Raw genomic sequence first — 16,893 nt, 5'->3', positions numbered from 1 at the left:
TCAGAAACCTGGTAACAGTGGAAAATGGGCTCGATGTAAACATTGCAAAAAGGAGATGCAGGGTATACCAGAAAGACTCTGTAAACATATCGAGAAGTGTACAAAAAAAGCCATCTTTACAAAGAGAAGGTGATGAAACAGGTAATTTTTCGATTATAGTTTGTTGTGCCCAGTTTCAACATGAATTTATTTCCAATTCAAATTTCAGTTAAGAATTTTTCACAGGTAACCAACCAAACAGGCCTATCGTTGCTAATCACCCTCCGGCAAAGAAAATAAGTAAATCATCGGAACTGAAAGTTGCTGCAAATGCAGATGTGGTTGCAACATCTGCTGCCTATGCAAGAAAAATAAACTTGCAAATTGGTAGATATTTCTATGCAACAAACACCCCCTTCAATCACGCATGTCATGATGAATTTAAAACTATGTGTCAAATACTGAGATCGGGATTCAAACCACCAAGTGCCAGAAACTTCGGAGGAGAGATTTTGGAAGATGTTCATGCAACACTGCAGGAAAAATGCAAACAAGATCTACAGGGACAGGTCGTGTCAATGGTTTTGGATGGCTGGTCCAATATTCATAACGAACCCATTGTATGCTGCTCAGTGGTAACACAAAATGGAGAATCGGTCTTGGTGGAAACGGTGGATACGTCAGGAAATGCACATACAGCTGATTACTTGAAGGAAGTCGCGACAGAAAGCATCAAGAAAGCTGAGGAGAGATTTGGAGTCAAAGTAAGAAGTTTTGTGACCGACAACACCGGAAATGTCAAGAAAATGCGAAGCGAGATGGCTAAAGATAATGACGAAATCTTGCAGTACGGATGCTCGGCTCACCTCTTGAATTTGTTAGCTCATGATATACAGTGTACAGGATAATATTCTTAAAGTAATAAAATACTTTCGTAATAAGCCTGCAGCTTGGTACAAAGAAGCAAAGGGAAAGAAACTCACCATGCCCCTGGAGGTTAGGTGGAATACAGTCACTGACTCTATTAGATCGTATCTTGAGAATCGAGGAATTTTGGTTCAGGTGTGCCAGGATCATAAAGACTATATCGATAAAGATATTTTTCGAATTGTTAATGACATACACATAACAAATAATGCTGGGGATTTCATGCGTAGAATGATTTTCCGATTGCTGTGGCGTTAGCCCGTGGTCTTCCACTTTCTACTATATTATTCGAATATATTTTATGCAGTCCGGTTTCTACAGCAACAGGTGAGCGAAGTTTCAGTAGATTGAAATGTATCGAGAATTCTCTACGTACTACTATGGCGGGTGATCGTTTGAGTAGTCTCGTTCTCCTAAATTGTGAAAAGGACTTGTTGGCTATGAGAGAATACGACGGTTTAGTTACCACATGGAGCGCCTTGAAGGAACGGAGAGTGGTTACAATTATTGGACAAAAATATATTTTATTTTTTTTATTTGTTTCAAAATTTTTTTTAGTTTTCATTATTATTAATCTTATTACGTTATTATACATATTCTTAATTTCTTATTACGAGTTACGACTGAGTATGTTATTCTTTTTCCTTTAATAAATTTTATTCTCGATTTTAGTCTGCAAAATTTAGTCTCTATACCCCTCCCCACTCGAGTACCACTAGGTACGGCCCTGAGGGCACCTAAGCAGTTATCAAATTTATATTTAATGTTATCGTAGAAAACGTAATATGAATTAATATTAGTATTACATCACCAACTGCTACGATTATAAGCTGCATATCTTAAAATTTTTAAAATCCTGTCTTCTAATTTTTTTAAATTTCGATAAGCCAGCTTACAACAGCATCCACAATTATTTTTCGAGCAGTATCATTCAGTTTATTTGTGGTGTCAAAAGTTTGAAAAACGTAACTTCCTGTATGGAATCCTTTAATAACGTTTAACAAGTCCTGAAAAGAGTGATCAATTAGAAGCTTCTTAAATAATAGCCACATGATGTTCTAAGCATACAAAAGAACAACTGCTTGTAGTTTCTTCAGACAACAAATATGAGTTGCAAGTGCTAGCAATTGATAAATCGAAGCCGCATTTCCCTTTTCATTCAGCAACCATAAAGGCCCAGTATTTGTAACATCTGAACTGTTAGGAGCTACCTGCTATAAAAACAAAGCTTACATGAAAATACAAAATACATTCAAAATCAAAATTTTCCTAAGTAATTACAAACAAATTCCGAGCCATGCACCGATTCGTCTTCATATGAACATATGAAACACCCCAAAAAAATAAAAAAAATGCAACAAAATCAAAATCACAGAACTAATTAGCAAGTAATTCGCAAAAAATCCACCTAATCACATTTTGATTGTAAATTGGTGCTTCGCTAAGTTCATGCAGACATATTTTTGCGAGATGATAGGGAATGCTTTTGAATAAACGCCCCCTTTAATATTAAAAAAATATTTACCTCCAAATAAATTTCTTGAGCTGCAACACAAAGAATGTAAAATAGTATTGAGGAAGTTTTTTCTGAACTAATAGTAATAGGTATTATGGAAAAGGACTGTCAAAACATATATTGATATTTCATGCAGAAACGCATATAGTAGGATAGGTAATATGAAACTACATGGAGTTTAACTTTACAGCGTTTCTGATTAGTCTACTATTTTCAATGTTAAAAGGAATTGCGTTAACAGGAAAGTGCCAAGATTTCTTGATAAAAGTACCTACCTAAATGTTAACACACCAATTGTATTGTGTAATCTAACTATAAGTTATTACAACATACGAAAATAATAAAACTACCATGATAAAATGTAAGGAATTTGAATTGATTGAATCTACAATTGTAAATCATTAAAATGAAATCGAGTTTAGTTGAAATTTACCATTGGTAGGCAACAATTTAATTTGGTCGATTTAATCATTACCTTTTCTCTGAGTATAGGTACTGCTTCTTTCAATCTTCAAATCTCAATTAATGTTGTCCGTCACCGTAAAGAACCATTATTAGGGTGGTTACTCGAGTATATATCGTGCCTGCATGTCTTTACTATCATCTGTCAACCTTTGGCTTAATAACGTTGTGTTACATTTTCAGTGAGCACATTAAACAACGGTGGACAATTAGTTCTCCAATAAACGCCATTACAGATAGTACCACAGCAAAAAAAAAACCACAAGTGCTCAAAAGGTAATGCTACCATATTTCCTGCGGTAGATCCCTTTTTTAGAGTCTACGTAAAATTTGTGATCTCATTTTATCGTGCAACCTGAATCGAGGGTGGTAAAATGTGATTATCAATATCGCAGTATGCAATCATAAACTTACTGGGTTATTTTATAAAATATCGTTACGATACGATGCGTAGGGGAACGATAACCGTTCAGTGCCTGAACGATGATGCTCGGAACGATATCGCTAAACAATCGTATTTTGTAACTCCTTCCGTTACGAGTTGACATTGAACGCTTGCCCGAACGAGCAGCTTTGTATTTATGAATGAATAGTAACACTTGCTGCAAACTTCATGTTGTTCTTGCCACCGGTTTGACAGTTCAACTGCTGACATTTCACGTGTGTTTGTTGTGATTCAGTGTTGTTAGCCATTCACCACGTGCTGCCGTATTCAAAAAAGTTACAAAATGAGTACACAGATTACGTCCAAAAAGGCCCGCTCGTCGAAAATAACTGCTGGACAATATTCGCTGTATTTAGAAGAACTGCAAGCGAATGAATCGTTTCGAACTATTAAGTTCAACCCCAAGAACCCCAGCATCTTGGATGAAACGTGGAATTCGCTTGCAGTGAAGCTAAATGCTGCAGGTGGACCCATTAAAACGGTCCCCCAGTGGAAAGAAGTGAGTTATTTCTCCATTGTTTGTTATATTATACTTATTGTACACATTTTCAGAGATTTGCGGACTGGAAGTGTAACGTCAGGAAGAAAGCCCGAAAGCTTGAACTTTCGAGGGTTCGAACTGGCGGAGGACCACCTGATGTTCCACTTTCAGATCTGGAGAATCGACTGCTGAATCTGAGCGGTAGGGCTGTCGTTAATGGCATTGAAGGGATTCGGGAACTTGGCTATGGTGAGTTTTGAGATAAGTAGGTACAGATCATTATTTTTAACTAAATATCAATATTGCTACAGATAATCCCATTGAAGCACATGGGGCAGTCCAGCCACCTCCAACAGTCGAACCACCTCCAGCAGTCGAGCCACCTCCAGCAGTCCAGCCACCTCCAGCAGTCAAGCCACCTCCTGCAGTCTATCCACCTGCAGCAGTTCGGGCACCAGCTACGAAGAAGAAGTTGACTCTGGCGGCATCTGTACGAACTTTAATGGACGATGCCACCAGAGATTAAAAAAAAACAACGCTTGAAGAAGTAAACGAGAGTTTAAAGCAACTTGTTGAACTTGAGCAGGAGAAGGTCAAGGTGAAGAAGGAGAAGCTGGCCATTGAGAGGATGAAACTTCAAATGAAGTACCCCGACACAGAATTTGTGTTTGATACTAATTGTGATTAGTAAATGTATAAATTGTACCTATATATGTATTAAAGTTTTCTTTTTGTATATATTGTTTATTAGACATTGTTGAAGCATTGTAGTTGCAGTTTCGTTAACGATTTGCAAATTATCTGACTTTTGTGAAGGAAGTTAGGTATTTGATAAGTTCTATTTATTTTGTTAGTTGCAATAAACGTATAATTTATCTAAAGTGCTGCATTATCACTTGATTCCTTATTCGTCGTCCTTGCTGTAGCAAATTTTCTTCATTTTCAATTATGGGATGTTGTTGAGGTTGATCATCATACACTAAAAATTAAATTAATAAATAATACATTTTTGTGAGTTGCATGCTTGCCTATCTGAATATTGTCATATACAATATTCCTCATCCGCAAAATATTATGTAATATCGCACAAGCATACACAATTTTGGCAGCAGTAGGTGGAGTATAATGAAGCACACGATCTTTAAGTAAACACCTAAAATATGCCTTCAAAACCCCAATACACCTTTCAACAGAATTTCTGACTGTTTTGTGGCTGTCGTATACCGACCTTCTGGGGTTTGTGGATTTGCTCCTTCAATAGGTGTGAGAAGAAATGGTTCCAATGGGTAGCCCGAATCACCTAATTAATGTTTTGTTTTTTCAAGTGATGGATATATTATTGTTTAAATAGGTATATTTACCGAGGAGCCATGATGATCTGTCCCCATTTTCATAAGCGTCTCTCATAATTTGCTTCACACCACTCATCATCCATATCGCGGAATCGTGGACAGAGCCAGGAAATCTGGCATTGATGGACATAATGTTCAAATCAGAATCACAAATCTGTGGATAAAATTTATGTCATCGTTTTAAATCAACTATTACCATTACTGTTAATTATTTAATTATTATATTTACAATTTGACAATTCAACTCATGTATAAAAAATGTGTGGTGTCACACTATGCGTTTTTACCGCTCCCGCTAAAACGGATGCGGTTTGACAGGATGAGATCTACTTGTCACACTATTCCGGTTTAACGGGATGCGTTTTTGCTATACTTTGGCAGTCTAAGTAGTGTCATGTCTCAATTATTGTTAAAGATGGTTTGTGCGCTTGAGGCGGAGGGGCTATTGCGAAAGCAGATATATTGTCAATATTAGATTGATCCTTTTAAGTCAGGACGAGAATCTAATAATAGGTTCGCGAAGTTTTATGAAAAAATTCGAATGAACAAGAAATTTTTTTTTGTATATTACCGAATGTCCAAAAATTCAATTTCTACCCATGATTTCTCCCTACAGCTTTTATCTACATACTCTTTAGATTGTTTTTCCCACAGTGCAGTTTTTGCATGCACGCACTCGATGAATAAACCGACATCAAAGATTGTAAACCTAACAAAACACCCGGTTGCAACGCTCAGTGTGACAACTGATGACGACCAACGTGCAACAACACGTGGTTTCATGTCATTGGGGTTGTCATGTCATCCTGCGCAGCGGCAGCAGGATGCGGTTGCATCCGGTTGGTGCGGCGAAAACGCATATATGTGACTAGTACCATTTAATAACGTGTGATATTATCATCCCGTCAAACAGGAGCGTTTTAGCGGGAACGGTAAAAACGCATAGTGTGACACCACACAATCGCATAAGCCGCAGTGCAATTGTCACTTTGACAGCGGCAAAAGTTACCTGCAACTTTTCCAGCGACAAATGCACTAGTGGTTTTTTCACTTATTCATTTTCGCACCAATTATCGCATTATCCTTTCCCATATGACTAGTTTGACGTCTGTCAATAATTGACTAGTTTGGTGAATTTCTTGTTCGTTAATTTGTCCTGCCGAATTACACTCGAGGTTTGCATTTAAACCGAGTAAATTTGGGTTGCTGCAATTCAAATCTGTTTCCTTTTAGCAATTGAACTCGAAAAACTGTCAACCTAAAAATGCTCCACCTTCGGTGTCGCATTTTTATTAGTTGACAGTTTTTCTCGTCTAATTGCTAGGCAACAAATTTTCATTACCTTAACAACCCAAATTTACTCGGTAAAATACAAACCTCTTGTGCAATTATAAGTGACAATTCAAGGAATGTCTATGATTTCTATTGATAAAAATTCGACCAGGATATGCATCATGCACTGCTGGAGGTGGAACAATCAATATATGGGTTCCGTCAATACATCCCACTATTCCTGGGAAGCCAAACTTTTCAAAAAACCTTAAAATTATTACATCAGAATTCAGATGGTTAATAAAAATGATTTCTATCTGGAATAGGCTGGGGAAAAAAAGAACTGACCATATTGCATAACTGTTTAAGTTATTCCCTACCCTCTTTTAACTCTGGTTACGTCTGCCATATTTCTAGGAAATCGTATGTAATTTGCAGCTGCATGTTCCAATAAAGTGTTTATAATCTGATTGATACTTTTGCTCATTCACTTTGTGAAACACTGCAGTGCTGATCTTTGCCTACAGATTTCTGGTAGCTGCCTTGTGCAAAGAAATGTAGGGCTGTTATAAACTGGAGAGTTTTAAAAATTGAAAATATTTAACTTGTGGTTAATATAGGTAATTCACATTCATACCCGAACAACTGATGGAATTTTTGTAACTCTTCTACCCTGGTCCATGTGTGGTAACAATTCCAAATACAGATCCCTTGCAGCCTCTTTACTTAACCTATACATTTTTCTGAAATTTTCTTCAGGAATAAAGAAAGGATCATTTGTGTCCCTCAAATACTTGCACATATTTCGACCTCGTTCTCTGCAAAATTAAAACAAATAATTTTGCAATAATAGTAGGTAGCAATAAACTAGGGTGAGGTTAGGGCTAGCACCTACATAAAAACTCCACCTACCTTCGTTCTAGCTCTGCTAAAATTTCTAACAAGTTGTTATTCCTATCCATCACTAATTATTATTTTACAATACACGATTAATTAATTATTAATAATTATTGTGACAGTGATATAAAATGCGTCGTCAGTTTTTAAAGATCTACCGTTTGTCCCTATTTCGATCGGCAACGAGTGCTCTGAGCGGTACCGTTCATGAACGATCAAATCGTAACAACTTGATCGCTTTGTAACGATCTCGCTTAGTTACAAAATCGGTTTTCGCTGACAGATCGTTGGCGGAACGAGAATCGAATTGTAACGATATCGCTACGAGATATAAAATAGGCCTGTTAATGCCTGTCAGTTTAATATTTTCAATGAAATAGCGATAGAGAGATTTGAACTGCGTACCAGCGACACGAGGATTGCGAGATTGTCATGGACGTGGTCTTAATTGTATTTTTCTGTATATGGCACTATAGCCTCTAGCAGGTCCTTTCAATTGTGAATAGATTTTCTTATTGGAGGTGACATAATCAAACGTATTAAGTTTGAGACGACGTACTTAACGCCGTTTGTATGTGCACACTGTATATAATGTAGCACATGATTACGAATCATTTTGAAGATTTTGTAATGGTACTGCTGCGATTCCAAAAATTTTTACTCAAGCTTGTTTTGAATTTGTCGAAAATGTACCAAGCTAAAGTAAATAATGCAAAAACCACCGAAACTAATATACAAACTTTCTTATCAAAGTTAACTGCCAAAATTTCCAATGACGAAATTGCTTTTCTGTGTGGAACAGTCCACAATATGATGTCCCGTGTGCAAATTTCCGTTCCCTATACAAGATGGTCATCGGTGGCACAAACTCGTATAGGATATGGAAGCAGTGAATGTATTTACATATCCTATCCGATTTCGTGATCGTCATCAATAATGTGTAATATGAACATTGCACTATCCTCATTTGCATTTTCAAAACATTGGAACCAAGTAATAAAAGGCATTTTGGATACAGAAAAAAAATAATGAAAAGTATGAAATATTTTACGATTTTTTTGGATCTTGGTAATTCCGTTGGACAATCCAGTTTGATTTTGTAACTTTTGAATTGTCTTTGATCATAACTGCATCTTCTTCGCAAAATTCAGGTCTAAATTTTGTTCGCAGTTCTACATTTTTCTTTGCGTCTTTTTCACATTCTTTTATAACTTGACACTGTTTATCAAATATATGCTACCATGTATGTACCATTTGCGTCCTCACACATGGCAAATAAAAATGACTAATCCGAAAGTAGGTACTAGCAAAGCACACAGCACAGACGAACCAACTTAATTCAGTGAACACTAGCCATCAGTAGAAGGACAAGTGCAAATGGCGTGATTGCAAGATTCATAATGGATTGCAGTTATCGAATATTGCGCTAGCAAATCACGAAATCGGATAGGATATGTAAAAACATTCACTGCTTCCATATCCTATACGAGTTCGTGCAACCGATCACCATCTTGTATAGGGAACGGAAATTTGCAACCGTGTACAGTCGTGACTCCCACGAATACTCCCAAGCAAATTTGCTGTCAATGTAAGAAATTCCACTAGAAATCAAATATAAATTTTGTGGAAGGTTTTTTTTGGTATATTTTCCTTCAGTGATTGGCCGGAGGGTCGATAGTAAAGACCGGGTGGTCCAATAACTAAATTTAAGATAAAAGAATTCCACCTCATACTAAATTACAATTTAAAAATGGAAAGTTAAAAAAACCGGGCATGGTTCGTACCAATTTTAACCAAAGACGAATAAGTTACTTTGGCAGAATGATTTTTCGAATACCATAGAAAAGGATTTCCGAAAAGAAAGACAGAAGTGTTATGGGAAATTTCGTTGATACGAAGCCAATGTCAAACCCATTTATGGATAATTGTCCAGGGAACACGGTGGTATAAGTCGAAATTCAACATCGAGACGCCAATAAAATACGGGATAACATTTGTAGAAGTTTAGTTAGAAAAACCAATAATTAATTGAAGGGGTGAGTGGATGAAAGAGGTATGTAACAGAAAGTGAGTTTTGAGATATTTTACCTCAAAGTATATTTCACCTTCGTTGAAAGGTCAAAACGGGTTATGAACATGCAATTGAAAATTCGGTCACATAGTTATTCAAAACGATATACTTTTCTTTTTCTACATATTAATTTTTGTATGTTTTTTGAAACCAAATATGTCCCATATTAAGTTGTTTCATTGCCTTCTTGCAGCTCATAGAACCACTTATGTTCTGGAACGAAACGAAGTTGCTCTCTCAAGTTTTCAATTTTCTCTGCTGATAATGAGCCAGTTTTTGTAGAGTCTGGGAATTTCAAAATCTTCGGAAAGACAGGAGGGCTTTTCCACATTTTTTTGGATGTCGGCTTTCTTGAAGGGAGTGTAATAATCAAAACTCTCTTTGAAGAGGTATGACCCATACGTATCTACACGGATCCACTTAATCCCGTCTCGAAAATGTACTTTTTCATTTAGAATGTCTTTTTTTCTGTTCATCAGTTGCATTTTGTTCGGTAAATTCTCACTATTTTTAAAATGATGTTGCATATCAATAACCAGACTATTCTTCTTACTGGCAAAGGCGATAATTTGACGGTATTCTTGTGGTGTACAAATAGTTTGGTGTTTCCTCAATCTTTTCTGTATGCGACCAAAATCTTGGCCTCAATCTAAGTATGTGTGGCCCACTTCAGGAAACTTATGACCGATTATTTTGAATAGTCCCCTTGTCGCAAGATACTGATAAACACACAGCATAAGAAAGTTTTTATTCTGGCCTGCACAAGAATCTGTCCATATTATCAAATGATTTATTTGTTTAAGTGTCAGTTCAACTTCAATTGTTCTTAAGAGACAACTGGCGATCTCGCTACTACCTTTGCAAGCTTGGCGTAGGTAAAATGCTTTGGACGTACTCAGTTTAGGCAAAGGCATTGTTTGTTGAAGGTCAAATGTTGTATATGCAACGGTCATTGGTGTTTTTGGCTAGCCCCTTATCGGCATCCTGAGCTGCAAAAGCTAATCTTTTGTTGCGTGTTCTTCATCTGCAGCACCAGAATCGCAAGTGCTACATGTGTCACTTTTCGGATGTCCGAACGATAAATTAAATTCATTATTGAAGATATTGCGGTACGTGCACTCTTTAATTTTGAAACGACTGTGAACTTGATCAGCATTGCATTTCTCAATATAGAGTTTATGCATAATAGGAAGTGATAATATGGGAGACAGATATTTTTTATGGACATTGCAGTTTCTTGAATAATGCGATGATTCGGAAGGAAAACTTGAAATATGCCCAATTATGTAAGCCACAACATCGTTACCAATTTTGTTGGGTCTATTGTTATGTTTAACTCTTTTGTCTGGTAAAGGAGCAGATAAACCCATCTGTATTTGCTTCTAGATTAATCAAAATTTCGTTGCCTCTTTCTACTTACTTTCATTTTTGGTTCAAAATGTTTCTTTTTGTGCTGTATGCAAAATATGCTGTTCTACATTCTGGTTAACATTATCTTCATTAGATATTGCTTGTGGTATCGGTATGTTGTCATCCTTCATTTCTTCTATTATATGGTTCTGCCCTTCCATCAATGCGTCATCACTCGTTGTATCCATTATTAATCTCTGTCCTCATTGCTTTGTGACAATACTTTTTTCTTTCTTTGCAGCCGATATCTTTGGGTTTATTTTTTTTCTGTTGGCCTTCCCGGACTGATCAGGTGTTGGGAGTGCGTGATGTGGAAGGCGTGGATGATGATGGTGTCACCTCATACATTTCTTCCTCAGAATCACTAATACATTCCCCATCTGCAACATTATCACCTTCATCCTCAGCGTCTACATTACTGATCTGCATAATAGATATTTGGCCCAGTCAATCAAGGTTAAATAAAATAAAAAATTGGTCAAAAATACTCTTTGAGCCTTCCTCTTGAACATACCAAAACCTCATATGTGGGGGGTGCGGTTTTTCTATTTTTATTTAGCGATTTTGGTAGTAGACTGATTGGGTTAACTAGGATATGTAAGTATAATAGGTGGGTACAATTTTGATTGCAGATTTTTAGCAACAGGAAATACATTTAGAACCACAGCGATGAGCTATCGGCTTGGAGAGGCAACGGTACGAGAAATTGTGCATCATACTTGTGATGCCATATGGAAAATTTTACAACCTCTTATGATGCCTTCACCAACAAGAGATGTTTAGGAAAGGAACGAGATCGAATTCAACAAGCTCTGGAACTTTCCAAATTGTATTACTGCAATTGATGGCAAGCATGTCATTAACTGATAAACCTCCAAACAGTGGTTCCTTATACTATAGTTATAAAAAAAAATTTTCAGTATTGTTTTATTGGCGTTTGTTGATGCACACTGTAGATTTAATGCCATTGATGTGGGAGCATATGGCAGAAATAGTTATGGAGTGATCGAAACTCCGCTATAGGCACTCATATAGCAGAGACAAAACATAAACTAACATTAGACGACACCCAATTACTATATCAAACAACCTCATATAATAATAATGAATTTATTGTCTAACAGCAAAACATGCCAATTCTAAGGCAATGTAGAGAAATTACAAACATATACATATAAGAAACTCAACATTCTTGAACAGTTCGCCATACACTCAGCCTTACAACAACCAAAAAACTTCCTACTAAACGACCTTAAAGAATTCCCGGAAAGACACCTGCACAAACTTCTCACACCCAGCCCTGCATTAATATAAGGGGCCACTATGGGCCCACAGCGGCAAAAATTTTAAGGCGGCAAATTTTCCTATAAATTGCTTTGCTTGAAAGTTTGAGACATTTTTTTTGACACAGACGCAGCCGCAGAGGCGGAGAGAATAACCGAGAACGTAAACTCGTTTAGTTTAGTATTGTACTATTGTCTTAAGAGTCTTCTTTACCTAACCGCAACTTTTTTACATTATAGTGTATAGATGATTATAGCTGCAAGAGATAAGATGATATTCTTGCTTTGTCAACTCCTGTCTTGGTCCTTAGTTAGTTCCCACCGACACTGTGCAGCGGCGCCACTTGTTACACTCAAATTGATGATTTACCGCCCGCCAAGATACAGACTTTATTTACAAAAATTATGATTTCATTTTTTGGGGTCATGTTTAGAAGTAACTTATCTAAAAAAACTGTCGGTTTACTTTTTCCATAAATCGTCTTGATCGAGAGTAAAAAAATAAAACAGATTAGCGCAATAATCGGTGCGAAACATCTAATTTTTAAACAATCTGTATTCAGTTGCTATAAACTTAAAAAAAAAAATAGTCCGAACATTTTGTAGATAAAGGTCTAAATTTATAAAATAGTTCTTAAAAAAAATTGTTTTTGTAAAAACAAATAGAGTTTTTATGGCGGGCGCTCTTATGGAAATTTACATTGGGTGCAGTGGGTACAGAAGACTCTTAACGGTGCGGTGGGTAAAAACGTGCGCGCCTGGCGATTTATTGTTTACAATTACACGATACCCAAACGTGACACGGGACACGAACACTGTAGTTACGATTCGTAAAATTGTGTTTTGCGGATTTGTTTTAGTGAGTTAGAGAAAGGTTTTGTTTTGTGCTTCATGACTAAGTAAACTGTTTCGAATGATCGTTTCCGTTTGTCTGCAATCATCCATGTAATTTGTACTCATAGGCTAATTATTTTATTGCCAGTGCGCAGTGTGGAATTTCTCTTTTATGTCAGTGTTTGTGCTTATACGGCCTAGGTACAATAAGATATGGATGGGCGTAAGAGATTTTTCCTCGTTTGCTCAATCATGAAGAAGATCATAACGGGTGTACAGTTAGATTCGCGGATATGAGACACAGAAATAAAGTTCAAGCATAAAGTGAGTTGGCAAAAAATCCAATGTCAAGGTGGTATGTTTAAATGTGCGCTTGTGGACACCAATACGCTAAGCAAAGGGCAAAAAAGGCAAAAGAACAAAATGATGTTATAAGCAGAACTGCTAAGATCTCTGCTAAGATAGACAACTTTTTTATACCTGCGGCTGCATCAAGCTTTCTTTCTACAACTACAAGTACCACTGATATTGACAATGAAGTCACAGCAGATACAGTTGCTTATAATTAGAGAGAGGAAGTTGTGGCATTTGCAATTTGTGTCTGGTTCCTTGTAAAGATTTTCTAATAACAGACTTTCACCAGACTCAATAAAAAGAAGGCATTAACCAAATTTTATTTTGCAATTTTTGCAATTTTCCATGTTAGTGCAATTTTTATGCAATACTCCTTAATTTAGTGCAATTTTTCGCGAATTCAACTTTAGTCAGATGATATTAATGAATGAATAATGATCCTCACTTAAATATGTTTAGCTGGTTATGAATTGCGTCGGCTGAACGTAAAACACGTACGAGATAGCAGCACAAAAATAATCTCAGTAACTTGAAACCTAAGCAGGGAACATATTACAATAATTGCATTTTATATAGACTGCCAGTGCGAGTGAATACCTTATAAAAAGTGTAGGTGGTATTGTTAATCCTATATTTCTGTTAAAATGCCGAAAGTTGCTTCATCAATTTCCCAAAAATTGCAAGAGTAGATTGGTCCTTATAATAAAAACGCGGAAGTATTTACTTCAGATGGCAAAATTATATTTTGCAATGTCTGCTCTAAATCCGTAGGGACAGGAAAAAAATATTTTATAGACGCCCATGTTAAAACTGGTAAGTTTTAAACTGTATTTATTTCTCGTTCGTTGCTGATCTAGTGACATTTTATAGAAAGCCACATACGCGCATTGAGTAAAAATGTGAAAAGCAAACAAACTTTGCTGACCATACCTGCCTTGACTTCCAGTGATAAAAGAAATGAATTTTACGAGGATTTATGTGGTGCACTTTTGGGGTCCAATATACCTTTTTACAAAGTAAATGCGGAACCTTTCAAACAATTTCTGGAAAAGTACACAAGTCGTCACGTTCCAGATGAAAGTACTTTAAGGAAAACATACCTTCCAACAGTATTCCGGAAGAAAATGGAAAATATTAAAACTTCCGTTGGGAATAGCTGTGTGTACTTAATTGTAGACGAAACAACAGATTCCAGAGGCTAGTAGAATTTTCACAATATCTTTTTTTTCTGAAATTTCATTTTATAGGTTTCTACATTGCAAATTTGCTGGTTGGCGTGTTAGACACTGATGAACCCCAGAAACCATTTCTCATTGCTTGTAAACGTCTGCCAACAACTAATTTTGAAACAATATGTCAGTTTATAAACAAATCTCTTACTGCTTTCTCGTCTACCATTAATGGGCGCGTTTTACTTTTACTTACCGATGCAGCGCCTTATATGGTTAAAGCTGCAAAAACTGAAGGTTTTTTATCCAAATTTATTACATGTTACATGTCTAGCACATGGAATAAATAGGGTTGCAGAGGTTGCCAGAGAACTGTGCCCTGGAGTTAACAAATTGGTTAACAATGGTATTACTATATTTAAGTTTTAGTGCTTGTTTGACCGTGGGATCTTTTAGGAAAGAAAGCGTTCCTTAAAGCACCTTCACGTGTGGCAATATACCAAGAAATTATGCCAGATTCGCCTCTTCCTCCGGAGCCAATAATTACTCGTTGGGGTACTTGGTTGGAAGCAGCGATATTTTACGCCAACAACTATGAAAAATTTGCTGCAGTTGTTAGGAGGTTAGAGGATGACGCAGAATCCGTAAAAAAATTAAAACTCTTAATAGAAGAACGAAGCGTACAGAATGAATTAATATTTATTAAAACACACTTGTGCTTTCTCCCTGAGTGTTTGAAGCAATTAGAAAATCAAGGAATGTCACTATATGACAGCATATCTATCGTGCAAGACGTAAAATCCAAAATAATACGTATTCCTGGCGAGAAAGGAAAACGGCTGAAATCTAAATTAGACAATGTTTTAGAAAAAAATGTTGGATTTAAAACGCTTGAACAGTATTCAACAATTTTAACTGGTGATGGGGAAAGTAATGAAGACATTAAAGTGGAGATGATTCCAAAATTTAAATATGCACCCATTACTAGTGTAGATGTCGAACGTTCATTTTCCATATACAAGCACATTTTAGATTCGCGAAGGTGTAATTTCACCGAAGAAAACTTAGAAATGTATATAGTGTGCAATTACAACGCGTAAATCGTTAGCGATATATTTAGTAATAAGGCAATACTAATAATAAGTAATAAATAAAAATAATTAATAAAGATTAATAACTTGCAATTTTTAGTTTATTTAGAGCAATTTTTCCTTATTTTGGTTGCCATTTATGGCGCAATTTTTGTGATTTTTAGTGCCACAACTTCCGCTCACTACTTATAATAGTGGTATTGAAAACACACTTTCTCAACCTTCAACTTCATTGCAAGAAGAAGCTAATATTAACGAAAAATATGACACTTCAGCTGATAAAGAGTGGTGTTTGCGTTTTCGAACCTTCTGAATGGGGCGTGGATAACGAGACTATAAATTTTTTAATAAAAAATGGAATCAACCAAAACTTGGATTCCGATTTTACAAAATCAAAGCGAGTCTACTCCGATAAATCACGTTTTTTATCAAAATCACTGTTCACGAGAACTATGTCGAATGGGGCGAAAATAAATCGGCAATATTTGATATATTCTCCAAAGGTTGGGGCAGTATATTGTGCTCCTTTGTAAACTTTTCACTAATGAAAAGAATCAATTTTCAGAGGGTTTTTCCGACTGGAAATACGCAGAACAAAGAGTACAAGCTCATGAAAATTCGGCACTTCATAAACAATGCGAAGTTATAATGCTCAAGCGTGGAGAAACATGTGGAATAGATGCGTCCTTGAAAACACAGTTAGAAGCAGAGGAAAAATATTGGAGGAATGTTCTCATGAGGGTTGTAACTGTCGTAAAAAAGTTATCTAGTCGGGGTTTGGCATTTCGAGGCTCCGATGAAAAATTCGGGTCACTGTCTAACGGAAATTTCATGATGTCTTTGGAAATGATTGCGGAATTCGATCCCTTCTTAGCTGAACACATTTCTAAGTATGGAAATCCAGGCCGAGGAAAGTTTTAAACAATATTATAAGTGACATTAAGAAAAATAAATATTACTCGGTGAGTGTTGATTCATCTCCTGATATTTCTCACGTTGATCAATTGGCTTTTGTTATCCGTACTGTTACAAAAGATGGCAATCCTGTAGAACGCTTTTTAGGATTTAAAAACAATGTGGGCCATAAAGCCGAACAGTTGATTAATTCTCTTTTGAATGCCTTAAGAACTTGGGACATTGACATAAAAGACTGTAGAGGGCAGAGTTTTGACAACGCCAGTAATATGTCCGGTGCGTATAGTGGGCTACAAGCGCGTGTAAAAGAACTTAATAGCTTGGCAACGTATGTACCTTGTTCCAGCTCATTCGCTTAATTTGATAGGTGTTCATGCTGCGGAGTGTTGTAGTGAAGCTCGCCAGTTTTTTGACATTGTTCAAAAAATTTATAAT

At 36.4% G+C, this 16,893-nt stretch overlaps 3 protein-coding genes across 4 annotated transcripts; 2 read left to right on the top strand and 1 right to left on the bottom strand.

The window, feature by feature from the left end:
• Positions 1 to 978: 978 nt before the first annotated feature.
• LOC116182388 (disheveled-associated activator of morphogenesis 1-like) lies at positions 979 to 4,511 on the top strand. Its single transcript, XM_031502922.1, has 3 exons — positions 979 to 3,828; positions 3,882 to 4,059; positions 4,122 to 4,511. Exons 1-3 carry the CDS (start codon positions 3,613 to 3,615, stop codon positions 4,334 to 4,336), a joined length of 609 nt encoding a protein of 202 aa, XP_031358782.1. The 5' UTR covers positions 979 to 3,612; the 3' UTR covers positions 4,337 to 4,511.
• Positions 4,512 to 4,862: 351 nt separating this feature from the next.
• Positions 4,863 to 7,248, bottom strand: LOC116182385 (putative nuclease HARBI1). The gene is made up of 3 exons (XM_031502918.1): positions 7,072 to 7,248; positions 5,172 to 5,316; positions 4,863 to 5,110 (listed from the first exon to the last, which is right to left on the bottom strand). The coding sequence occupies exons 1-3, from the start codon at positions 7,234 to 7,236 to the stop codon at positions 4,977 to 4,979; spliced, it is 444 nt and encodes a 147-aa protein (XP_031358778.1). The 5' UTR covers positions 7,237 to 7,248; the 3' UTR covers positions 4,863 to 4,976.
• A 6,265-nt stretch (positions 7,249 to 13,513) lies between these two features.
• On the top strand, positions 13,514 to 15,640 carry LOC116182392. Of its 2 annotated transcripts, XM_031502928.1 has the most exons (3): positions 13,514 to 14,096; positions 14,154 to 14,858; positions 14,909 to 15,640. In XM_031502928.1, the coding sequence occupies exons 2-3, from the start codon at positions 14,684 to 14,686 to the stop codon at positions 15,550 to 15,552; spliced, it is 819 nt and encodes a 272-aa protein (XP_031358788.1). In that variant the 5' UTR covers positions 13,514 to 14,096; positions 14,154 to 14,683; the 3' UTR covers positions 15,553 to 15,640. The 2 variants fall into 2 exon arrangements, with proteins under 2 accessions (XP_031358788.1, XP_031358786.1); XM_031502926.1 differs by having other exon boundaries at positions 13,514 to 14,858.
• Positions 15,641 to 16,893: the final 1,253 nt, after the last annotated feature.

The sequence above is a fragment of the Photinus pyralis genome, unplaced genomic scaffold (genome assembly GCF_008802855.1).
Source record: "Photinus pyralis isolate 1611_PpyrPB1 unplaced genomic scaffold, Ppyr1.3 Ppyr1.4_unclustered_Scaffold5100, whole genome shotgun sequence".
NCBI lineage: Eukaryota > Metazoa > Arthropoda > Insecta > Coleoptera > Lampyridae > Photinus > Photinus pyralis.
The sequence above is the reverse complement of the archived record's forward strand: the minus strand, read 5'-3'. Positions and strand labels throughout refer to the sequence as shown.

What these genes read in the sequence shown, in the direction of transcription:
- LOC116182385 (XM_031502918.1), bottom strand. Translation starts at nt 7,236, where the DNA reads ATGTGCAAGTATTTGAGGGACACAAATGATCCTTTCTTTATTCCTGAA. An exon ending in AAATTCCATCAGTTGTTCGG is followed by an intron (nt 5,317 to 7,071) that starts GTATGAATGTGA and finishes TTTTATCCACAG; the next exon opens with ATTTGTGATTCTGATTTGAA. An exon ending in CAGATCATCATGGCTCCTCG is followed by an intron (nt 5,111 to 5,171) that starts GTAAATATACCT and finishes AACATTAATTAG; the next exon opens with GTGATTCGGGCTACCCATTG.
- LOC116182388 (XM_031502922.1), top strand. Translation starts at nt 3,613, where the DNA reads ATGAGTACACAGATTACGTCCAAAAAGGCCCGCTCGTCGAAAATAACT. An exon ending in CGGTCCCCCAGTGGAAAGAA is followed by an intron (nt 3,829 to 3,881) that starts GTGAGTTATTTC and finishes ACACATTTTCAG; the next exon opens with AGATTTGCGGACTGGAAGTG. An exon ending in GATTCGGGAACTTGGCTATG is followed by an intron (nt 4,060 to 4,121) that starts GTGAGTTTTGAG and finishes ATATTGCTACAG; the next exon opens with ATAATCCCATTGAAGCACAT.
- LOC116182392 (XM_031502928.1), top strand. Translation starts at nt 14,684, where the DNA reads ATGGGCGCGTTTTACTTTTACTTACCGATGCAGCGCCTTATATGGTTA. An exon ending in TAACAAATTGGTTAACAATG is followed by an intron (nt 14,859 to 14,908) that starts GTATTACTATAT and finishes GGGATCTTTTAG; the next exon opens with GAAAGAAAGCGTTCCTTAAA.